Genomic DNA, 25,857 nt, shown 5'->3' with positions numbered 1-25,857 from the left:
CAAATTGTGGTTTTTGATCTCGTGGCCAGCATCCGCTGGCACTGAGGCTGTCACTGAGACGGATTTATTGGTGATAGTTTGGAGTGAAAAAATATAGTTTTTGCTACACTTTAGGCTCTACATCTATGACTAATTGCAGGTACAAAATATGATTCGTTGCAGTTGTTTGTTGCTTCCAATTAACCAATTGCTATTCGAACGCTCCAAAACAGGCTGATTTTTGTTGTTGTAATGCTAGTTATCGGTGAGGTAGTCATTTGATGGTTCCTTAACGGCTAGCTATTTACAGGGCTAATTTGTTCGCAAGCAAATAAATACGACTACTGCCTAAATCAACCGCTAGTATCTTACAAACATGTCTCTTAAATAGAGCCAACTTTCGCTACGCTAAGTACTGGGACAATGTCGCTATTCATGTAGTTTAAAAATAACTTTTCCATAATTTACACGTCACTAATAATATCAGAAAATAAATAAATTAAACATTTGATTCAGTCTGGTGTGGTTTGTATCGTAGCCCCTCTCGCACTGCTTCACACTCCTAACAAACACGCGCGCGCTCTATAGAAAGTTAATCTCAAAGAAAGGTGAGCTGCATTTCTAAACAAAACTGGACCGAATCGAATAAAGGATGGGGGCAGAGCGCCCCTAATTTAGAAACATTTAGAAATACATCTTGCTCAATTACCGTTACTCATTTGAACTTGTTCAAATATTAGGCTAGCGTTAAAAAAATAAATTATATCTCCTAACTATAGTTTGTTCAAGTATTTACAAAACTTGCTCGCATATTCACCCACACCCACACGGGCTGCCTACTCCAGCTACGTGACCTGCTGCGTCAGCAGATTGACCAGCTCCGCGTGGTCCATGTTGTTGAGCGTTTGCATGTCGACGCCGAGCGCCGTCGCGACCGCGTCCATGTCCAGCCCGAAGGAGGCCAACAGCTCGAGGAACTTCATCTCCTCGCCGGTCAGCGGGTTCGTCAGCGTCGGACACGAGTGGTTGCACTGGGGCCAGCTGCACCGCTCCAGCAGCCTCAGCGAGCATTTCTTTGGTTCCTGGATTTCCCAGGCAGCGGCGAACGAGCCTCCTCCCTGCTGCTGCTGCTGCTGCCTCTGTTGGTTCTTCCGATTGTTCATGTTCTTGCGGTTGCGATTTTTGTGGTTGAGGCGTTTCTTGTTCTGATTCCGCAGCCGATGGTGGCCACCGTTTTGGTTGACCAGCGGCTTGTTTGGGTTTGTACTGCTGCTGCTGCTGCTGTTTCCGGTGCTATTTGGCGAACGCTCAAGTCTAGGAACTTTCGTTGATAAAGAAGATTCTTCGTGTTTTTGCTGATGCCGGGTGTGATTGCGGGCACCGCCGTTGTTTTTGTTTAGCCGATTCAGCCGTCGCTGGTTCTGCCGCTGGCGACGTTCCTCCCGACGTCGTTCTCGCTCCTCTTTGGTCAGCTTTGGTTTCGCCACCTGTTCACCCTGGCCATCTGCTCCAGCACCGGGATTTTGCTTCCTCCGACCTCCGTTGTGTTTTCTCCTCAACTTTTGCGGATTCGCATTCCGGTTCGACTGTCTCCGCTGAACCTGCCGTTCCCGTACGTCCGACTGTTCCCAGCACCGCAGCGCATCCGCCAGGCTGATGTCGTCGATTTTGATGCTCAGCCAGTCGCGCTTCGTCAGAACCGAGTGGCCGATGCAGGACGGAGCGAACACCGCTGTGACGTTGTTAAGTGATTCTCGCAGTGCTCCGCCCATGTCGTGAATGTAGTCCCACTGCTGGGGCGTCACCGGAGCGCCAACGTGATCCGCACGCATCTGAGCCTCGTCAAAGAGCCACTGGAACACGAACAGGGGAGCTGGAAGGATGAAATTGATGATAAGATAAGATTTATAATGGTAACATTTTAATCAACTTACATTTCAGTGTATTGTACAGTCGATGCCCGAAGTAGCACCGCCACGGCTCCTTCACATGTTCGGCAACGCACGCCTCGGGAAGGGCGCCGTCCCACAACTTCCAGCCCTGGCGAACTGCCTCCGACGCGGCAACCGCTCCTGGCGTGTACGGTTCCCGATCGAGGAACCAGCCGGAGTCGCTAACGCCACGGACGCTCACTTTCAGTCCTTGAATAAAATAAGGATTGTTAAAACATAAATTCGGAATTGATTAAATAGCTACAAACTTACCCTTTTCGTACTGCAGAAAGCTGCGCACCTTGTCCAAGTTCAGCATCACGCCCAGTCCACCGGCAGATGATCCGGCCATGAGCAGGTCAGCGCCCTGCGAGTGTCCCAGGCCGAGTGGGATCAGATCGGCCACCACTTGGCGCACGATCAGCGATCCCATGAAGCGCAGCCCGTCGCGGGTGTCCGGCTTGATTTTGGTTCCGCTCCACGAGTCACTGCTGCAGTACGGGACGAACACGTGGTTGGCGTTGTACCAGTAGGGATTCTCCTGAGGCAACGGGGACAGCAGACCACCAACTGAAGTGGGAGAGATTGATGAGTGAGGGTTCTAAACAGGTTAGAATATCGCTATGACTAACCATCTCTAGTTTCCGGCCACTGCGCCGACGTCATCAGATGTCGCAGCTTGAGCCACCTGGCCCGGCACGACTTGTGATCGTAGCAGTGCCATCCTCCTTCGAAGAACACCACCCACCGTCTCGAGCCCGGTGACTTCCTCAGATAGAACCCAGCCTGGGACCCGTCATTACAGGTCACTGTCCGGTTGGACAGAAATACCCGCTTCAACTCCTTCTGCACGGAACCGGCCGACGCCGTCACCACCGGAGGTTGCTGATTGTTTCCATTGTTGGCGCCTGCTGGCGCCGCTGGCAACGCCGTCGCAGCCAACGGCTCACTTTCACTGCCCACCAGCCGCTGGATCGAGTTGCTCTCGATGGAGATGTTGCCCATTCGGGGACGGTTGCCGGGGGCGGGTGTTACCGGAACTGCCGCCGCCCGGCTCGTTGGCACGACACAGAGGGCCGCCAACAGCAGCCACAAACACGCCGCCAGGGTCACTTCAACTGTCCTCGTTGTCGCCTGCGGAAGAAGAAATCGATCAAGAAATTAATCAAACTGTCATTAAATAATTTGCGACGGAGAGCTGCCGGGAGGGACAGGGTTGTTGGAATGTGAAGAAAACCGTGTTGAAGGAGTGTACCCCGGTTGGTATAAATACGTGTGATATAAAGACTTTATTGTAACAACGACGATCATATCAAACAAATGTAAATAAACCATCATGTTCAAATGACCATCTCGTCCAAATGAACATCATGTCTAAGTAACCATCATGTCCAAGTGACCATCATGGCCAAGTGGCCATCATATCCAAGAGACCATCATAACTAAGTAATCATCATGTCTAAATGATCCTCATGTAAAACAAACCATAATGCCCAAAGGATTTTCGTCTCTTAACGTCTTAACGTAAGGACCATAATGTGAAACGACTTTTATGCCAAAACAACCCTTCTGCCAAACAGCTGTATGCCAAATGACCATTATACCAACCGGGCACAGCCAACCCGACGAAACCCAACCCCTGAAGCGATCACCGCGAGTGTATTTTTAACTGACGGACAGGTGTGTGGGCCCCGCCAGCGGCCGCAACCCAAAAGACATCAATCACTGAGTGGAGGCAGCGGCGACGGCGGCACGCCTGAACTGGATAATTTCACGGCGTCGTCGCACGCTGGCAGGCGACGAACCTGATCGATTTGTTAGGCGGTCGGTCGGTGTGATTCGCCGCGCGGTTCTTTGAAGAGTGCCGCCACTGGCCGCGCGACTTCTTCGTTGTTGTTATTATGTAGGTTTTGTTTTATAGGACATTTTTATTGAGGAGACGCATTTTTTAAAAGATTTTTTGTATTCAAATAAAATGTAAAATTAAAAGTTGAGTAGATTTTGTTTTTTTTTTTAACAATTTCCAATTTTTTTTAAATCTAAGAATGATGTGTTTGAAAATGTGAAACAGTTGAACTTTATTATTGAAAGCAAAATTCTGTTCTTCAAAATTACACAATTCTTAAAAAAATAATCTTTACATGTAAATCCCACTTGACTGAATTTCCAAGATCACAGCAAAGAACCCAAACAACATCATCGTACCCTTAGAGGTACACCTTAACTGGCCCAGCAAAGGCACTGCTGGTGTGGTGGCCGGCGGTGGGTGCATCGAGGCCCTCGCCGGGAGACCCCAACCAGGGTATTAACCATCACCGTCATCATCATCACCAACAGTAGCAGCCGGTGCTGGGCTGGCGGCGGCACTTTGTTGTTTTGGCGTTGCGCTCTCCAGGTCTCCTCCAAACTCCTCAAGTAAAAAAAAAAATAAAAACGACGATGACCAACGTCGCACTTTAGTGGCGGCGATTTGCTACCGTCTGTTCGGGAGCCAACCGACCTGCTACCAAAGTGTGAAAGAGAGCATAATACCGGGGAGTACGTTCTGAGCCATGACACCACTAATGGGGCTTTGAGGTTTTCTTGGTGGTGTCTTTACTGGGTACTCCATCTGGGGGTTCTTTGCGGGACGACGATCGGTGCGGGGAGGTAATGACGATCTGGGGATACTGCCTTCACGAGTTCTTGCTTTTGCTTTGGACTTGGGCTACCGCTCTGACCGCCGCCGCTTTCACGCTTCATATTTGGACGACGAGGAGGGACTCTCAAGACCGGGTGCAAATTTTATTATGGTTATGACGCTTTTCGATACGGATGCCGCTACCGGAGTTTCTGTGGTCTGTGCGGTTTTTGTTTGACTTTTTTTTTCATGCAATTATGCTTGGTTTACCTACTTTTTGTGCTTTAAATAAAACTTCTTAAATAAATTGTGTACGTTATATGTTAAGGGAATGTAACTCTCCTAACAAATTCGCGATTTGGAAGACCCAGAACATCCAAATGGTTGTTCAAAGAGTTTATAGTGATATCAGAACGTCCTACGGGCACCTCTGAGTATAAAACATGATCAAAGGCAAGGTTGAATTATGATGTTATGGCAGTAGACTATTGGAGGACTCACAAAATCCCAAAGGTGGTCGACAAACGTCGAAGAGACATCACTTAATATGAACCACCAATGCGAGTTCGGAAGAGTCGTGTTGTTATGTTGGTAGACTCAAGATTTGTATTCCAGAACAATTTGGAGACCCATAACTAGGGCAAGGGATTTTGACGGCTCAAAAATTGAAATTTCGTGGCATGCCAATTTCAAAACATTGTAATTTCACGGTACTCGAAAATTTGCTTGAAAAAAATGCAAAACTTTTTTATTTTAGTATTTTTGTGTAGAGTAAAATTATTAAAAAAATCAAAAATAGTTCAAAAAAATGTTATCCCCTGACACAAAAAATCGTTGCAAATCTTTATGAGTTCATTTTTTCCTGTTTTACATGTGAATGAATTTGAAATTTCAATATTAAAATAATTGGCAAAAGTCTCTCCAACCGAAAACCATTCTTAATCCATCAAAAGTACAATTTTAATATATGATTATTTCGAATAAGTTTAGGCAAGACTCCATTTGAAACATTTTTGCAACAAACAAAATTAAATCATTCAAAAATTCTTTAAAAATGTAATTTTTTCAACATGTATTTTATTTCAAAATTGATCAGTAGTGCGGTGCCTGTGTGGACGCGCAGTCCTGTTTTTTCGTGTTATTTTCCGTCTCTTTTGTGTCGCTGTTCGTAGTTCAGTAGTGTGGTGCTTTTCGGGACGCGCAGTTCTGTTTTTTTTACCTTCTTTTTTTTTCATTGTTTTTTTTCCACTCGCGTTCGTTGGCCGATGAGTTTTTTTTGTGTTGTTCTCTATTTATAGTTTTCTATAAAAAACGTACTTATTTTTCTTGAGACAAGCAAGTCGTATTGTTGGATTAAGCCCTTTCTATATCATTTCAATAATTATTTCAATAAATGAAGCCCTTCCTACATCACCGTTGATCGGAAGGCACGCCGACGGAGATTTTCTGGAGAATCGCGGTCGAATTAATACTATATTTAAATCCCTAGATAGCTATCTTTCCGCAGCCGGCTGCCTAAGATTTTTAAAATTTCAACCGATAAACAAATTGCTTATGGTCGCATCACCTACAGTGAATCCTGACCTCATACCCATCTTACTAACCCCTCAAAACTCATGTGATACTTTGTCGGAACGCAGTCGATTTGGCGGTCCCATCACTCAAGTATCGGACTAACATTACCATCCACTTCCCATGTCTTACCTGGTCGGCCGGCCCGGTATGATCAGCATGATAGGAACCTTTGAAAATTGCGAAGGGGTGATGATTGGTTCCTACTTTTCATCTGTGGTCCACGGAGCAATGTTTGGGGGTCCTGGTCAATAACGAAGTAGCAGCTACGGGTAGACACCAATGCTATGCTATGCTATGCTACATGTAGGGTAGAGTAGTCATCAATGAGACACGGGGAACAATGATAAAATGGCTCTCACAAGTCGTAGTTTCAACCAATCAGGCTCATATTTGGGGGAAAGGTGTGTCTACTGGATACACGTCTGCCATAATAGTGGCTTTGGTTATGGACGCTCCCTTGACAAGTTATTCATAAATGTTTGATTCTGGGGTGTAAAAGTAAATTATGGAAAAATTATTTTTCGCTCGTAGTGCCATTTACCAAAACTAATATTTCTTCAATTTCTTTCGACGTTCCATAGGGATTGAGTTGGGCTACAATGTCCTTTTCATTAGATTTGGCCAAAATTTAGAATATACCCAGAATCCAGCTGTCTCATTTGTTTCATTCAACCCATGGGTAACAATGAGACACTTTGATTTTTCTTCAATAAACTATTCAAAATCGATGAAATCTTTCAAAACATGAATCAAAAAGTGATTTTGGCATATTTATAGAGTTTAAACTTCATTTAACAAAAATACAAAGTTATTTGGTATTAATATGATTTCAAAATTTTAATACTTTTTAATATAACTTTTGTTAATAAAAGTTTCATGTTGGCAAAATTTCTCTAAAATGTTCAAGGCAAGTCACCTGCAATGGAACAATACAAAAACATGATGTTTTGCTAGAAAAATGTTGATTTTCGTAGAGTGTCTCATTGTTCCCCAGCTGTCTCATTGTTCCTGCCAAGTGCGTCTACAATGAGACAGTTGAATAACTCTGGCTGTAGACGTCAGATCGATCTCATATTTTGGTCAATGTTTAAAAGCTCATTAAAAATACTGATGAAAAAATTTGAAAAATCGTTGAAAGTTGAAAACCAAAAGTGTCTCATTGATGACTACCCTACCCTATTTTATTTCAAAATTGAATAAAAAACATAATTTCTACCTAAAATATTCAAATCATTTTGAATTTTTTCTCACGTTATTCAATGCAACTTATTCATCGTTATTTTACTAAATTTAACAGAGATTTAAAAGTAAAATAGCTCAAACTGTTTGGTGGTTTCTTTTATTGAATTTCACATTGTGTCCATGGCATCCATGGCATGTTCCTAGATTCAAGGATTATTTTAAGTTTAAGTTTATTTTAGGTTAGGTTATGATTTCTTTACATTTTTTTATTGTACCTAGTGTTACAAACACCTTGAGTCCTTTCACCGAATGGGATGAAATCAAATTGTGTAGAGTAAATCAGTTGTTAAATGGTTTAAAAAAAAGTTAGTTTCGAAGTTTTTACATTCTTTCAAACACGAGCAATTTTTTGAACTTATTAAAGTATGCTTTAATTTATTTCTGCATGCTTTTAAAATTCTTTTCGACATGACTACTGCCCATGTTCGTATAAATGTCCCATATGCAAAAACAGCAAGCTGAGAAAAACGTATTTGAAGTTTGTCCCATACATAAGGCTACGTGTTAAGTTTTCGCGAAAAAACTGGATTTCCTCCTGATTTCTAGAACAAAGTATTGGATATTGTAGGCTTTCTGGAAGATTTAACATTCTTTCAAACACGAGCAATTCGTTGAACTTATTAAAGGATGAATTATTTATATCCTGCATGTTTAAACTTTTCGATATGACTAACGCTTAAAAAAAATTTTCAAAAAAATCTGAAAGTTGCATTCTATTGAGCATGATCAGTTCTTTGAACTCAAATTTATTTTTAAAAAAATATGAAATATATAAGCAGTTTAAGAAAAAAAAAATTCTTATGGATTTTATTATTCTTACAACCATGAGGAGTTTGAAAAACTAAAAATAAAAGATCATTTACCCAATTTTTTTATTTTTTTTTTCATTTATTTCTTTGAGGATTTTAGCAATTCATTGGGATTAAAAAAAAAGAAAGTTTTATTAATTATTCTGATGCAGAGCTCTGAATTCTATTGACCATGGTTAGTTCTAAGAAACATTATTTTCAAAAATATGCTTTTGTCAGTTTCAAATCCCAGTGAAAAAAAAGGAAAAAAGATCAATTTTGTGAGTTTTCAGGCAAAACTAAATACAAAGCATTTCGCATGATTTTTAAAGTAAAACAAATTTTCAGTAGATTGTCTTTTTGACAAAACGTCCATCTATGAAAAAAAAAAAATGCGTTTGGAATGGTTTTCGTGCTAATAAGTCAGTTTTATTTAAAATGATGTGCAAATTCAGACGGTAAGTTTGAACCTAAATTTTTATTGAAATCTTCAGACATAAAGCTTGCTGTGGAGTTAATCATTTATTTTTTCAGAAATCTGCACCTAAACAATTTACTTTTAACTGTAAAACAACCGACGTACACATAAACATTTCTACGGAAAAAGCGGCACTACTTTATCGTACAATTGACAGTGCGCAGATTCGCTCAGCGCCACCAACCGTGCAGATCGAATAAATACGGCCCAACTTTCCGAGTTGGCGGCTTTTTCCTCAAAAAAAAAAAAAAAGAAACGACTCTCAAGTGCTCCAAAAAGCCCAGCGGGTCAGCGAGCACTTGTTGATGTTTACTCGATGCCGATACTGACGCCGAAGAATGCGTCCGGTTTGGTTCGTCGAACGTCGGTCTCCTGTCGTGTCCGAACGCGCTTCAACTTTGCCGACCTAGACACACACTCGCTCTCTCTCTCTCTCTCGCAGGTGATTTACGGTCCTCCCGCGGTGGAAGCCGGCGTCTGCCACTCGTTGAAATCCGAGCTCTCCTCCAGCTGATAATTAATTGTTGAGCAGGTTTGTGGCGGCCGCCGCCACCATGTCAAAGCGGTTTTGCCGACGACGATGCCCGAGAGCATCGTGTTTCTCCGGTATTTGCGTCGGATGAGCCCCCGCGGTGGTTGGTCCCGGGGTCGAAGAAAGATTTATACTCTGCGTGAGTCCGCGCTGAAACAAGCTCCGATCGTCAAGAACAACAAACAGAGAACGTTGGCGGCGGCGTCGGCGGCGACTGTCTGTGGTCCTAAGTAAACAAATTCTAAGAACTAGGTGTGAAAGCGGGTCCCTCCTGCTGGTTTCCTCTCTGGGTGGAACACGAACCGGAGATGAATGGTGCCGGCCGTCGCCGCTCAAACCAGAGACCACAAAGCAAATATTTTCGGATAAACGACCACAGATAATCTGCGAGGACTCGTTCGTTGTTAATCCCTGCGAGTGCGTGTGATGCTTGTTGGGAACATCCCGACAAAGCATTCCGTTCTTTCGGCTTAGCCAACCGGCTCAGCGTGCTGAACAAAGCATTGTTGTTTATGTTAAAGTCCGCTCAGAACTGATCTGATCATGACCCGGAATGCTCAAACGAATCGTGCAGCGTGTGCTCGCGCTCGTGGGAGAAAACTGTAGAGGGATGGCAAGGCATGGAGAACGAACCGGAGACGAGGAGGATGTGCTGCTGCAAGGTGGAAGTTGAATGTCGGACAAGTTCCGTCGCCGAAGCCGCAACCCTGCTGATCAAGAGAGAGTCGCTAAAGGGAAACGATCATTCAAAGCAGACGAAAAGAAAAACAACCACCGCTCTCGAAGAGATTGCAGAGAGCGAGAGAAATCGAAGGAATTTTCCGGATGACAGGGTTGCCAGAATTTTAACAAAATTAGTATTGACTTGTAAAAAAACAAAAATAAATACGGAGATCATGATGTAACTTGAATAAACAAAACAAAAAGAAAGATTCTGGCACCACTTCAATGGTATGCCGAGAGCGAAACTACAAACATGAAAATATTTGGATGGTGCTTCCCCCTACAGCTTTGCAAAAAAACGAAAGAAAAAAGAGCAAAGACGCGCTTACAGCGCACGAGCACCAACTGAGCAATTTTCCTCATTTTCATATTTGAATGTGTGAGTGTGAGCAATATAGTGCCAGAGAAAGAAGAGGAGAGAGAGAGAAGAGAGAGCTGAAATATTCATACATATAAATTGTCAGGGCGGCATGTTTGTTTGAAGTGGCCCTGATGGCGTGGGGTTCCTTGCTCGAGTTTTGATCAAAGATTCCGCCAAAACATGTTTACGTTTTTGCTTCTACTTTCCTTCTATTTTGTAGCGTGTTGTTGGACTTTTTGCTGTTGTTGTTCTGGAGTGCCTTCTTGTTCTGCTTGTGCAGATTGAAAAATAAAATAAAAAGTTGAGGCAGTTTTGTTCCTGCTGCTGAGAGTTCTTTCAGAACATGCGATTGAATCGGGGGGTTTCTGCAGAACTGACTGATTGATTGAGAATGCAGTCAAGCTTTGTAGTAGATATAGTTGGTTTGAATATCATACTTTCAAATCTGAACTGTAATAGTTGTGTAATAGGTTATTGAAAACTATTTATGAATAAAACAGCATAGATCTAAAAACAAGAAATCGTTTCATGATAATTATTTCTTTTTGTGTGATAAATATTTAAAAAAAAACTTGATACAGTCCAGACTCGATTATCCGAAGGCCTAGGAAAAAATCCACTTCGGATAATCGAACTAAAAAAGTTTTCAAAAATGTAAATTTGACGAAAACAAAAATACAGTCGACTCTCTGGCTGTCGACTTCTCAGATATCAATAATTTCCAACTATCGATGATTCTTTGACCCTTCATTCTGTATGCTTCAATTATCTTCATTCCTCAATATTTTTTGCTTGGAGGATCTCTTCCTCGACGGTCCCTTGGATTCTGTTTGCTTTAAAAATCTCTTCCGGTTGTCAATAATTTCACATTCTCATGGCTTGCATAGACATTTTCTTGGCGAAACAAGCTTTGAGGTGTTTGACATTAGTTTGTTTTTGTTTGTGGAGTTGCCATGATTCTCTCCCAGGCTGGGTATCAAGAAAAATTTTTCAATCGAGTCTCTCATTTCATCGTTTGTAAACTGATGTTCTCTTCCTCGACTGTCGTTGGATTGACTTGAGTCGACTGTATTTGCGAAAAACATTAGCGATAGTAACATCAAAATTTCAAAGTTTAAGATTTTTATTCTCTCAAACATGCTAAAAATGTTCTAAACGCGGGATTCATTTTAAATTGTTTTAACTAATTGCACTTAAATTTTTATAAAAATATTGAAGTTTGAAAAAAAATTTTTGCCCCATGATTTTGGGCCAAATTGAAGACAATTTTGAAAATTTTTGCCAGCCTAATCGAACTTCGGAAATCGCGGATTGGATAATCGGGGTTTGCTGCATAATTTGATTTGAATAATAAAAGATAAACTATGAAGTTTGAATTGTCAAACTTTTAATAGCCGATGTTGAAACTATTTTTGAAACTTGAATAATCGAATAAGGTACATTTTTCAATTTTAATTTCTTATTTTTGACAAAAAAATCGAGTTTAGCTCAGAATTTACATGGACTGGCTTCTGACTGTACTTTCATTGCGAAATAGGGGGCAAACATTTTTCAAAAAACTTAAAATTATGGAAATTAAGACGGCTGAAACCAATTGAAATGTTTTCCTGCGTTAGAACACTTTTGACAGAACGAGGATTGAACCATCAACTTTCTGAAAATTTCGATGTTTTTTTCCGCTAAAATTTTAGTTTTCGTCAAATCTTTCATTTTTTGAAAATTAATGATTGTAAAACAACTGGACTAGTGTAAAATGCATTTAAAAACACTTTTTGCAATTCCACTGTGAAACTGTCAACTTTTCCTGCCCTTCTGGAGAAACGAAACGGCCTACTTTTCCCTACCAAAAATAACAGAATGGAAAATTAATACCTTTCAATGCAGTGCTGAAATTCTACTTTTCAGCAGAAATGGTGTTGAAAAGTTGAACTTTTCAACATAGTATGATATTTTTCAATATTGTTTTAACTTTGAACAATAATTTACTAAAACATGAATGTTTGACAAAATTTCATTAAATAAGCGTTTTCGAATTGCAAAAATATTTGAAGCAACTCGTTGCAAAATTGATTTTAGCACTTCGTATTTATCCAACTGGTAAACTCGTTGGATAAATGTACAACTCGTTAACTGAAAAAATTTTTTCAACTTGTTATAAACTACTATTGTCCATGCAAATGAAATAGTTATTTCAATATTTATATTTTTTTCCATTTTTGCTCCCTCGTGGTCATGAATTAGAGCCGAGGACAAATTTCAAAAATATTTGCATCAGCCTTATGTTGCATTTTAAATTGCATTTTTCAATATTCCATACATCGCCATTTTAGTCACCATCGTATTTTTATTTTCTTGCATTTATCATTAAATTCATTTTCAACAACTCAATTTTAGTCAAATTTGAAAAAAATTACAAAATTCATTTTTTTTAAATACAGCCTTTCTTGTATTTTATATGAAAAGTCTGGCTTTCTAAAGTCAAAATTAAGAAAATCAATAATTACTTTTTCCAAAACTAACAGAATCGAATAGCAACACTGAACACTGAAAGCAAGTTCTGAACTTTTCAGCACTTGTTGGAAAAGTAATACCTTTCAACATTTTTTTTATTTGAACGATTTATTGACAACATACATGAAAATTTTACTTATAATTTCACTCAAAGAGTGTTTTTCGAAATTGGAATAAATGTTGTATGGAACTCGTTACAAAACTTGATTTTTTTCAGCACTCGTCATATTAATCCAACTCGGTGAACCTCGTTGGTTAAATGTACGATTCGTGCTGAAAGAAAATTGTTGCAAAAAAACTACTATTTTGTTATTCGATTAGGCTTGTACAAATTTTATTTAAAATTTGCAAATTTTGAAAATAGAAAGAAGACGAAAAACATTGTTTTGGTCATGATTCGATTATCCGAACTTGCAATTTCGCTCTCAAGGTGATAATATTGTTGATTCTACTCGCAAGTTCAAAATTGCAATTCAAGACTGCTTCCAAAATATGCCTTTTAGAATTATTTATAAAATATGTGAAAACTTATGTGATAACTTGTAAAATTGCAAATTCGTAAAAAAAAAACTTGATGAACAAGTTTTACAAGTTCAAAATATTAACTAAAATTTTTCAGCATTTGACATTATTACTAATCAATTTAAACTTTATAATCTGATTGAACAAAAATATTGTGAATTTTTCCAGCAGCTGATAAGTCCCACAACCACAACAAGTTGCCCAACACACCATCAGGCTCTCTTTCCCTCTCATTCTCAACTCTCTTATGCTCCACGTTTTCCTCGCGAGGTCGGAAACTACCACCACCACCACATGGTTGGGTGTCAGACTCTCCCATGCACACCGATACGCGCGCTAGTACTCTGTTGGAGCGCGACTGTTACTTCTTCAGGTCCGGCGCGGCGTGTCGGCAAAATTCCTTTGATCTTTCGTTTGTTGTGTTTCTCCTTTTTTTTACCTCCTTCTCTCTTCTCTGCGTGTTTCTGCCGCCGCCGCTTGCTGTTTGTGGTTTGTGGTCGATCTCTTTCTGGTTTCGTCGTCGAGTCTTTTTGGCTTGCGCGGCCGCGGCTGGAATCGAACACTGAACTGCTTCTTGGTGTCGCGAGAGCGCCTACAGTGCGTTATCGAGCAGTTTTTGGGCTCACCGTTTTTTTTTTTCTTGCGGAAGGGGCTCCCCTACAACCTTGCCACAACTTCTGCCACTCCACCTCCGGATGACGAAAGTTTTGTCGGCAATTTTCACGCGACCGTAAATCACCGGGGTTGCCCGCTGCTGTAAGGCTTGTCATGGGGCCGGCCGGCCGCATTCAGAAGCAACTGGAGAACGGAGAGAAGATGGAGGAGGTGTGGAGCCCGTTGGAGCCACTTCGCATACCAACAGTGCCAAATGCCAGCCTGCAGGGTTTACAACAAGTCGAGCGATCGCGCAGCTGGAAGAGCGACTGTTTGTGGGGTTGTATGTTTTAAATAATGCAGTTTTATTTTTTGAACAATTTTAAACAATAAAGGTTGCGCAACAAGGTCGTAAAGAATCTAGTTAGAATATTGCATTTGCTAAGTTAAGCTTTTGCAGAAAATGAGATATGTTTTATCAAATTGCTCGTAATTTCCAGAGTTGTGAAAATCTCAAGAATGAAACTTAGCATCTTCGTTCCTCTTTAAATAAAACTCAAGAATTGTCTCAAAAGGATTTTTTATTCAAATCAGAAAATAATATCACAGGTAAAATCATGTATTTCCATATGATTTGTTGACTCATTTATATCTTTTTTGAAAATTTAAATATCAAATCGCAATTCAATTTGAATGTTTAATGGCGTGGAAAATTGTAAAATTAATGATGTATATTACATTATCATTTATGCAACAATTTTGCACGTCACTAAAAACACATAAAAATTTAAATAATAATTTTCGTTTGGAGTAAGTTCACATTTAATTTTGACGGGAAACACTTGGAAAATTTCTTTATCTAAATTTCTGTTCTATCCTATTTGAAATCTCAGAATTAATTTGTAAAACTTTCAATGTCTTAAAATGAAAACTATGAATAAATTTCTAAGTATTTTAAATATCATTTTCAAAAGTGATCGAAAAATATTTTCGAAAATTAAATTATACTTAAACGGTTTTGGGAATTTAATATTTTCGTATTATTTATTTTGAACATTTAACATCAAACTTGAGTTCTGCGACCCAAGTTTAGTCGAATTTGAATGGTTGATTATCTATAAAATCAAAAAATGCATTTTTTTTCAATATATCTACACCGCCATTTTGGCAACCATCTTGGATTTAAAATTCTAAATCACCTTCGAGTATTTAGTCATCCTAATGCTCAAAAATCAAAAATAAGACAACGTAAAAAAATTGTGATTCGATTATCCGAAGTTTCCATTATCCTGAAATGAAATTTTGCCAAGGCCCTCGGATAATCGAGTCTGGACTGAGCTTTGTTAAAAAAGGTGTTTGAAAAATGGGTTGTTCTTTGAGTGTAGCCATATTTTCTGCATGCAAATATTCCGATGCCTCTGTGCTCTTCATGCTAACCAGCAAGGCATCGATTTGTCAAAGTAAATTTCTTAAAATCAGCTAATTGCAAAATAAAAAAAATAATATATTTTCTTTTATAGTTTAAGGTTTACAAACCATAAATAAATGTGTTTTGATCAGCCCGGGAGCATGCTGACAGCTCCCATACAAACTGAGCGTACCCTGTTTTGTGGGCCCAGTGGGCCTAAGATGGCGGCTTTCGATATTATCTAGCTAAACATTTGAAAATGGTAAATAATTAAAATTAATGTAGTTTTTGCCTTGTTTCGGTTTAAAACGACAAAATAAGCATTCTGCAATCATTTTCTTGAAAAACTTGTTGAGAGATACGCCAAGTTAAAATATTAGTCTCGAACAGTTGAAGGGAGTGTGCCGCGAAAGCCGTCACGAAAAAAAAGTTTCCCATGCAAATTTTGAGTTGCGTATTTAATGGGCGGACTCCGAAGCGGCCCACTTGCCATCTGTCGGTGGATATGCGCAACTCACGAAAACTGTCATATTAGGGGACGGCTGGTTTTGATGATGAGAATTTTCCCAAATATCGAAACCTTTCCACTTATAACCACGTAATTAAAAAAACTAAAAAGTAAAAAAAAATATCCAACAATAGAATATATGTTAAAAGCATTTATCTCGAATAAGATAATAAATCAAAACTATTACTCAAATTATTCATTTCTTTAGGATCGCCGTGTTAAGCCAATGGTTATTTAGGCTTCATCCATAAAGTACGTCACGCTAAAATCAGCTAAAATTTATCCCCCCTTCCCCCCTTTGTCACGCTTTTCCTATACTTATAACATGCAATGTCACACTTGCTCAGACCCCCCTCCCCCCTAGAGCGTGACATACTTTATGGATGACGCCTTACTAAGTTTTTTAGATACATGATTTTTTTTTTAAATTTAGATCAAAATATTTTTTTCTTGGGTTCAAAAATTACTCATATCATACCATACATTTCCGTGGATACCATTTTTTTTATTTTGTGGATGTAGATTTGATGAAATTTTGAACAACGTATCAAAAAATGGCGTACATAAACAAAAATATATTCTTTAATTCCCATTTTGCAATATTTCATCCTAATCTTATTTTTTAACTTCTTCAGAATATCACTTTATTGTTGTACAAAAATAAAAACGTTTTTAAAAATATCAACCATGGGTTTAAAATCTAGAAAGATCGTCATCTCACAACCCTGCCCCCCCGATGAGTCCACCCGTCCGCGCGAGCGTAAAACGGCTCGAACTTGATCGGCCCGGGACCGGTTTCGGCCGGGCCAGCCAGCCTCTGGAGATGGCGTTTATCAACTTGCGTATTGATGCGGCGTCGCCTTTTTATCAAACGGGCGCGTATATGTAGATTTTCAGGCATATATTTTGGGGGTACAAGACACCGACGACCAGCGCCGACTCGCGAGGACTCGTTTTTCGCGCAGTTGATTTTTTTTTGTTGGCAATTTATTTTACTACCTTTATTTTGAAAAATTAACTTTATGGAGTAGCGCCTTTTTAACAGCTCACGCCAAAGATAACGAGCCGCGAGTTGGCGGGACCGCAGCTGGTGAACATTATCGGTACCGCATTCCAGACGTGTGCCACTGCGAGGTCGTTTGACCTTAGGTTTTTGGAGTTCACCGCGTACTTTATTTGAGTGGTAAGAAGTTTCCAATTCATCTTTGAGCATGCACTTTGCATCCCATTTCGTTGGCTTCCATGGTCCAAAACTGCATCGGCGTGAACTCCGCCAAGAAGAGCACCAAGAAAGCCGCCGCCGTCTGCCGTCATTTATCTGACACCGCAGGTGACGGCGCAACATTTCAGTTTATGAAACACACCAACGTCCTGCCCCGTTCCCGGAGGGGCGGTTCTCCGCCTTTCTGGATCCAGGGTTCTGATTATATGCATCGCGCAACCGAAAGTCTTTTGCGCAGCTGCTTTGGCGTGCATGCATGCTTGCATGCATCGACGACGTCAACAACAGGTGCATCACGTGGCTTTCGTTCATTCTTGGTGAGCGAGCCTCCAAACGACCGCAACCTGCAGTTCTACAGCAGAATTGAGGTTCAATTCTTATCACCAGAGTTGCATTCTTTGTGGTAAAAGTGCAGGATTGGTTTAACACTTATGGACAACTATAACAGCAGCAATTTCTTCATAATTTTATCGAAAAGCTCACTGTAAGGTCTATGTTCTAGGACCTCAAATCTAGCAAGTCGGATTCTCAAGAACATCCTAAAATGAAAACAAAATAGCAAATGTAGGTCACAAAAGCCCCTGTCGTTATATGATTGGTCAGAACATCACAGCTTAACCCTAATCTGTGGTTGATCTCTTAACTTTACTTGTTCAATCTAGTAGTCCATCTATGGACTAATATTGACTAATAATCTCTATCGGAAGTCCGATGACCAATGCCAACATTTTAAATAGTGCCATGTCTTGACGGGACACATAGATCTATTAAAAAAAGTTAGCGTTGATATGATCTCTATTAGTCGACGTACCAAATTGTGCAGTTACTCCCACAGCTCCAACACAAATCGCCAAAGACTCGAGCTAGTTCCTCGACATCTGAAAGTCACGCTAATCACCACCGTGACATCCACGTCGATTGCTCATGGTTTTTCGCGCCACCATCACAACTAGGCCGTCCAATTTGCCCTCGGCGCACCATTTAGGGCCGATTAGCGAGAGTGCCGCGGCGGAACTCTCTGTGAGTGTGTAAAAAGCCGCCCGAGAGTGATTAACGGTCCTGCCGTCGTCGTGACGGATGATCATTACGCCTTTACCATCTGCCGCGACCGGCCGACAGTGCGTGAGGGATATTTCAATTAGCTACTGCTGCTGCTCCGCAGCGAGATCCGCAAACACCGGGTGCGGCGTTGCAATTACTGGCCGAGAATTAACGGCACGCAAGGAATCCCACACCTAGCCTAGCGTTGTCCGCGTACAATACCAGGCCGACCAGCTCGGAGAGCGGACGACCTGCAGCGCGAGCGGTTGCCGCTGACATACAAACAACTACCCTTCGCGAGGTACCAGCAGCGTAGACCGTCCGACTGACAAGGGGGCCATCCGCCGTGTAAAACATGACTAGGAACACAAATATCTACTTATGTTGCGGCGTCCGACCGCGCTGTGTCGGAACGCTGTGATCACACGGCGGCGGCAGCTTACAGACGGAACAAGCCGGACGATTGTTGTCAAGTTTTGTTGTTTACGCCGTTACGCCCCCGTCGTATCTGGTTTGGGCGTCCGGGAAGACCTTTGCCGCGTTGATCCTTGCGTGTTGACCTGCACACCCAAGTGGGAGATGTTGGATTGTTTAACAAACTGTCACCGTCGAGCAAGACTGTCAGACCTCGCTTATTTGAGTGCACGGATCTTGATGACAATGTTCGCTGCGCGTACTAATTACTCCGGCAAAGCCACGCGAAGATTTTCCAAGCGATGAACCCCACACAGCAAAGTCGGCAGACCAATCCCATCCAGCCAGCAGCTCGACCGGACTCGGCGAGCTGATCCAGCAGCCGTCAGGCCGCCGAACCAAAGAGCGAAAAATGAGAGAAGAAATATCATTAATGATACAATAATAATAGTAAACTGTATCTGAAATTATACATAATTTAATAATAAGTGATGGTGGCGGTATCGCGCCTCTTTTAGCCGAGCCTATCAAATTCATTTTGCGGCTGTGGCGGCAGCGGCCGCGGCGGAACCTTTGAAGTTGCCTTCAACGCGATGCTCGTTAACGCCAAGAAAGGGCTCGTTCATCATCCCGGACCGGGTCTACGGCGGCGGCAGGTACGGTGGGGCAGACACACCACGCGTACGCGCAACAGACGGACAGAGAGAGAGAGAGAGAGATCCAACAACCTGGCCGCCCATCAACAGGCCCAGGAAGGAAGGCGGAATTCGTGCTCTGTTATCGAGCAATCTCCAGAAGACTTGGAGCTCGTGCTTCAAAATTCAAACCATCATTTTCGGCATTACACACACACACACACACACACACGCACACACAGACGCGCGCGCGGTCTCTCAGCTATGTACTTAGTTGATTGGTTCTGAGCGGGCTAGATCTGGAGCCCTCTAGGAGGCCGGTTCTGAGGGCACCGCGCGGAGAGAGCGCGTGCGCGCCCAGATTAATCGCGTTATAATTGCCCACGCGCGCGCCCCTGTGTGATCTTTGCCGACGCCGATGCGTTACGGCGCGCGGGATAATTACAATGTGATTTGAATAATTTCCTCCCCTCTGCGCTAATCAGCGGCACTGTCAGGATATCGGCCCAGTTGAAATTGCCTTATTCGGAAATAACTCACGTGTACTGGGGCAGCGGAAGTTGGTTGAGTAATCTGGAGCCCAATTAGTTAATCAGCGATGATCTTCGATGATTTGAAACGCATGCTGAAGCTTCTTTCAACAGAACATTTTCAACAACGTAATTCCAGATTATGAACTTCTTCAAAGACAGTTTCAGATAACCGACTGTTGACTTGCATCAAGCAGATCAAAGAGAAATTCTACAGACGAACCCGTATTTACCGAGCATTCCTTTCAAGTTTCACCCCATGGAAGCAAAACATCACGTGCACGGGACGATTAAATCTGTACTGACATCCTCCGCTCGCGGCGACCAACCTGATAAATATAGCACCTGTTGGTGCCGCCGCCCCCGCACGCGTCTACCTGTCCAGCGTGAACCCACCGGCTCGGATGATCAAAGGAGATCGTTCCGGAACGGCCCAGACCGATTAATTGACCGAGTGAACGCTGACGTGTGCGACTTCAAAGCCAAGTATTTGTGGGTGTGTGTTTGTTGTTTTTCCACCGTGCTCTCTCTCTGATGTCTGATGTTCTTACAGCAGCGAGTTAAGGTCTGATTAAGATCACTTCGGGGTGTCAAAAGTGTTCCCCGGAAGATTAAAGGGTCGTGTTAGGGAAGCCTTTGAATCGGGAGATCAAAGGGGAGTCACGTGGAGTGAAGTCGAATAAAACTCGATTAACTTTTTCAAAGTGTTTTAAAGATACTAATAGATGCTCTAAAAATTCCTTCATTCAACATTTCAAAAGTAATGATCTCAAGTTTATAGCTCTTTTTAACTTTTCAGGCAAGTTCAATAATTTTCCAAACAAAAAATATTTTTGTGTGATAAACTTTTCATATTATTTGTTTTTGTCGATTTCTTATGAGAAACCCTTCAATTGTTAAAATAAAATATGTGAGCGTGGACAATCGCTGAAAGTTTTATTTTTAAATTGAGACTCATCGATATGACCTCTAGTACGAATCTAGCAAATTATGTAAAAGCACGCTCTTAAAATAATTGTTCCATTTCACTATAGGTCTTATTTCAGCCTAACTAGCTAAAGGAGGTATTAGACTCTGACAAACAAACAATCTTGCACTTTTAAACAGTTTGACACTTTGTCTGATTTATTTGTATGCAGAAACGTCAGCCTGCATACATTTTGCTTTGTTTGCGAGTTTGGCAAACTGTCAAACACGAAAAGTGCAAGCTTGTTTGTTTGTCATAGTCCAATAGCACTTTTACTTGCATCGTTGGACTTTTTTTCTGTTGTTTTCTCGGAAAAGTACGAAAACTGATTCAAACACGGTTTTGTATACAAACAGAGAAAAAAATATAGTTTGTTTTAAAAACGCTGATTTTTTTTGCAGTATATATTTAAAAACATGACTTTATCCACCTTAAGGTGGTTAGTGCCTTCCTCGCATTATAAAGTGTAGTACACTACACAGCCTCAAGAAAGTGTATAAATATCTCTTATTTTTATAAAAATATCTGAGATCCGGCCTCAAAAAATGTGTATTAAAAACACTAGAGTACTTATAACTTTTGATAAGGTTGTCAGATCTTCAATCTTTTGGGCTTATCTGAAAGGTCTTTTGATTACCTTTCCAACGATAGGTCGCATGATAGATCCTGACAACTTTTTCATCACAATATTTGAGATCCGGCCTCAAAAAAGTGTATAAATAACACTTAGGCGCTCATAACTTTTGATGTTGTCAGATCTTTAATCTTTTCAACGCGTTGGAAAGGTCTTCCAAATACCTTTCCAAAAATGTATAGCATGACGGGTTCTCTTACAAAAACCACCTTTTTACAATCTTCCAAAGTTTAGCTAAAATCATTTTTTTAGCATAACTTTCGAAGTACTTTTCTAAACTTCACAATATTAACTAGGGTCTTGTGGGACCCCAAGACGGATCGAATGAGACCAAAACGGTCCAAATCGGTTAAGCTAGTCCGGAGATAATCGAGTGCATATTTTGCGGTCCACGGACTCACAAGCGGATGATTCTGGGTTCGATTCCCATCTGCTGCAACCTTCCATCGGATGAGGAAGTAAAATGTCGGTCCCGGCCTTGGTTGTTAGGCCGTTAAGTCATTCCAGGTGTAGGAGTCGTCTCCATGCCATAAGTACAAACAACACACCAAACCAAGCCTACTCCGGTGGAATCTCTGGCGGCGGTTGGACTCGCAATCTAAAGGTCGTCAGTTCAAACACTGGGGTCGAAGGTTCCTTGGAGTAAAAAGAGGTTTGGGTGCTCTCCCCATTCAAGCCTTCGGACTCCTAGGTTCGAGCAGAAACTTGCAATAGAGACCACAAAAGACCCGGGGGTCGTTAATGTGGATGGTTTGATTTTTTTTATTTTTTTGGACTCACATCCAGACACACGCACAGATATTTTTTCAGAATTTGATTCTGAATCGCTAGGTATACGTGAAGGTGGGTCTACGAGGTCGAATAAAGAAGTTCATTTTTCGAGTGATTTTATAGCCTTTCCTCATTGATGTGAGGAAGGTAAAAATACCTACATATATCTGTATTATCGAACATTGGCCACAATCATTAAGGAAAATATTCCCTGTTCCGTTCCAATTTAAAAACTTTGTTCGTGGTTTCAAATTTCAGTAACGCTTGTTCACGATTTTGGGAACAGATTTCCCTCTGTGTATCCAACAACGGGATTGGTATTTGATTTGAAGTTTGAACCCCTTTTTATGAAATATCGGTATGTAAAGGTTGATGATCTGATTTTAAAGTTAGAGTGCTGTGAATTTTACTTTCAAAATGACACCCTGCTATCATGAGACTTTGAAATTATGCTTAGATTACTGGCTTCCAAGGAATGATGATATATCTTAGAATACAAAGTTATATAAATGTGAAAAAGGCAACAACTACTCACACAAACATAAAACAACGAATATTCAGTAGTTTTATGAAACTCAGAAAAAAAATCTTTTTTTTCCCTTTAATTTACAAAAACTGAAAATTCACTCACAGAGCACATTGCAAAGAATCCTTAAAAAATGAATATAAGCTGTATAAAAAGGATTGCTTTTTTAAGATTAACTACAAGCTATTTCACTTGGCATGCATTCTAGAGATTGTCACCATGACAACATTTGAGTACATTTTGAAGAGGTACTATTTGCATACCTTCGCTCATTGTATATATTAAAAATCTGTCAAGTGTCAGTGATATGTTTTTTTCTTCGAAGATATAAATTTGGCTTCGCTCTAAATATTTTGACAAAATTCCTTATACAATTTGTTAAAAGTAGTCGTCGTGATACTTTTTGGAGATGGTTTTCCTATTCCTTGAAAAATTATGGAAACCGTCATTTAACAAGGATTCCCAAGTAACATTTTTTCCCAGGAGTTCTACAAGAGCTCTTCAAGATAGCTACAGCATAGCAGTTTGGACCGCGGTAGGATAAAACTCTCTTCAAGTACTCTTCCAAACTCCTGAAGAAGTTTTGAAGAGAATTTTATCCTACCACGGTCCAAACTGCTATGCTGTAGTTATCTTGAAGAGCTCTTGTAGAACTCCTGGAAAAAATGTTACTTGGGTTGCCAACGAGGACGTCAATGATTGTATCACAAAATCATATGAATTTAGAGAAACATTTACCTTAGATCCAAAATTCTTTCACTGGCTTTAAGAAGGGTACAACCGACACATGCTGATTAATTTTGGTGCAGATATTCATTAATCTGAATTAAATACAGAGCAGTTAAGAGTGATGATCAAATTAATATCAAAATAGTTGACGGCTCAAACTTAAATTGATTTGAAATTTATCAGAGTCTGATGTATTACGTAGAATATAGAAATTGTATTACATAGAATATGTCAAATATCAAACAAGTTGCATTCAAACTGCAACATCGTAAGCTAAAAAAAACCCGCATCTTTCCAAAACATTCCCAACTCACCGTGTTCACATCGCCTCTTCGCCCAATCGACGACCTCCTCGCCATCTGCAGGTTCTGCGCTGATGCATCCAACAAACCAAAACACTGCCCCTGCTTCACCTTCACCAGCTTCGTCACTCCACCCATCGCGCTTCTCAACCTCCCTCACGACCACAACAACAACAATATTTTTGCGCGCGCAAACAACAAAACCGTTTGAACTCGGGCACCGGCCACGCGAGTTTTTCCTTTGATCTACTGCGAACGGCTGCTGCTGCTGCTGGTACAGCTTTTAATTTTCCACAACACACCACCAGCGTAATTCACTTTGATCCGATCGACTTTACTTTCGCTGGTACGACTGCTACTACTGCTGCTACGACGACTGCTACTTTTGCTGTACTTGGCCATGCAATTGCTTTGATGTCGCTCTCTGTCGTCGTTGCCGTTGTTTTAAGGTTTGTGTTATGCCCTTTCCCGTACACTTTCTCAGCGAAGCCCGCGGTGATCTATTCTTCACTGCTTCTTGCTGCTGCGGCATACCGATCACATTCCGACCGGGCTGCTGTACACCGTGATCAACATTCCGCTCCGCTTGCTCGCATCTACCTGCTGAACTCGGCACCTTCAACACAGAACACCACTCATTACACTTTCTTCCTCGGAAGGTACCCCCAGCGGGATCAGCACAGCCGTCACGTTGTGGTCACGTTAATTTTCAATTACCACACCATTTTCCGTACTTTCATCATCATATATTTTTATTCGCGCTCTTTTTTTTCCTTGCTTTATCAACCCTCTTCTTCTTCTTCCCCAGTACGCGCGCCTCACTTTCTTTCACCTTCTTTTCCGTAAGGTGAACTGCCGCGCAGATCAAAAACAAAATTCCGAACTCTTTTCCTTCTGATGTGTGTGCGCGTTTTGTTTCGCGCGAAGTAGCGTACACCGCCAACACACTTAATCAATCAATTCGCCGCCAAACACGCATGCCGACAACACCTCACCCGAGTTGTCTCCTCCGAGTACTGCTGTACTGTACACACACGCACTTTGCGTAGATTCTTGTCCACGCGTATAACAATAGTTCATCAGCGAATCAGTTCCTTGAACAGGTCCGAGTACCTTCTACGCAAACGCCTTGATCACTTGAACTCTCACTCACAGATCCTCGCGGTTCTTCTTCTGCCGGAGAGCACAACGGTCAAACATCTCACTCCGTCGACTGATCACTGGGTAGTGTCGGCCCTGGATGTTGCGCAGGTACGGAAAACTTCAACTTGTTCCCGTCCGCACTGTGTTGGTGGCTGGAACCACGTGAGAGAGAGCCGCTCTCTTCTATTCTCACAGAGATCTGCGTGCGTATACGATGGAGGATTTTCCCACGGCTGGCCATGTGTTGGTGTGCACTTTCCCGGGAAACCCAGCTAGGAGCATTCTCTCTCTCCCGCATGCTTCATGCTCTCTTCACCAACACTTCCAACTACGAACGTGCTGTACTCTCTCTCTCTCTCGCTCTCTCACTCTCAAACCAATTCCTTCGTTGCGTAGAGACCTGCTTCGGGGTCTCTCCGTTCGGTTCCGCCTCACCACGGAAGCAACCTCTCTCCCTCTCTGATCGTGGTGGTAATCTCGGTAATCGGGGTCCTTTTGCGGGCGGCTTTCTTTGACCGTTGTCGCTCCCTGTCATCTTTTGCCGCCAATTATACCGTCCTGCTGGACCCGTTCAGGCCGGGGTTCATAATTGGTAGGACCTGGGGAGGCGGGGGTGCCGCACCGATCAACGCATGCAAGCGATCAGGGGGTGTGTGGGTGTAATCGGAAGACACCGATCGGTTGTCGGTGTTTGGTGTCGCATTGGGGTGGGTTTATGCTTGTTTCTTTTTAGGGGAAAGTTTTTAGTCCTGGGAAATAGAATAAATTTCACAAAATGCTATTGGAGTGCTTATGACTTGCACGTTTAAAAGTATTCATAAAATAAACCGTGATTTGAATCAAATCATTACGTTCTTCATTTTTTTGTCAACTTTGCTTTTACGAATAATATTGTTCTTAGTGTTTTCACGAACACTTTTCCTGAATTTTTTTTATTGAAAAGGTCCTATAACATGTGAAACACAACAGTTTATAGGACCTTTAAAAATCTCTAGATTTGTTAATTCAAATGTATTCACAAGGCTTTCTAATCTTTGGAAATGGATAAATATATTTAGTAAGGAATTTCTAAAAGAACAATTCTAGAGTTTTTTTAAAGGTCCTATCAACATATGAAAGACAATAGTGAAAAAAAACTCTAGAATTATTGATAATCAAGATTGAAATGAGG

General features: G+C 41.3%; 1 protein-coding gene across 1 annotated transcript; it reads right to left on the bottom strand.

The window, feature by feature from the left end:
* Window positions 1-63: 63 nt before the first annotated feature.
* Window positions 64-24,749, bottom strand: LOC6038609 (palmitoleoyl-protein carboxylesterase NOTUM). Its single transcript, XM_038263016.1, has 5 exons — window positions 23,556-24,749; window positions 2,543-3,044; window positions 2,184-2,480; window positions 1,914-2,120; window positions 64-1,852 (listed from the first exon to the last, which is right to left on the bottom strand). The coding sequence occupies exons 1-5, from the start codon at window positions 23,679-23,681 to the stop codon at window positions 825-827; spliced, it is 2,160 nt and encodes a 719-aa protein (XP_038118944.1). The 5' UTR covers window positions 23,682-24,749; the 3' UTR covers window positions 64-824.
* Window positions 24,750-25,857: the final 1,108 nt, after the last annotated feature.

The sequence above is a fragment of the Culex quinquefasciatus genome, chromosome 3 (assembly GCF_015732765.1).
Source record: "Culex quinquefasciatus strain JHB chromosome 3, VPISU_Cqui_1.0_pri_paternal, whole genome shotgun sequence".
In the NCBI taxonomy this organism is placed as follows: domain Eukaryota; kingdom Metazoa; phylum Arthropoda; class Insecta; order Diptera; family Culicidae; genus Culex; species Culex quinquefasciatus.
The sequence above is the reverse complement of the archived record's forward strand: the minus strand, read 5'-3'. Positions and strand labels throughout refer to the sequence as shown.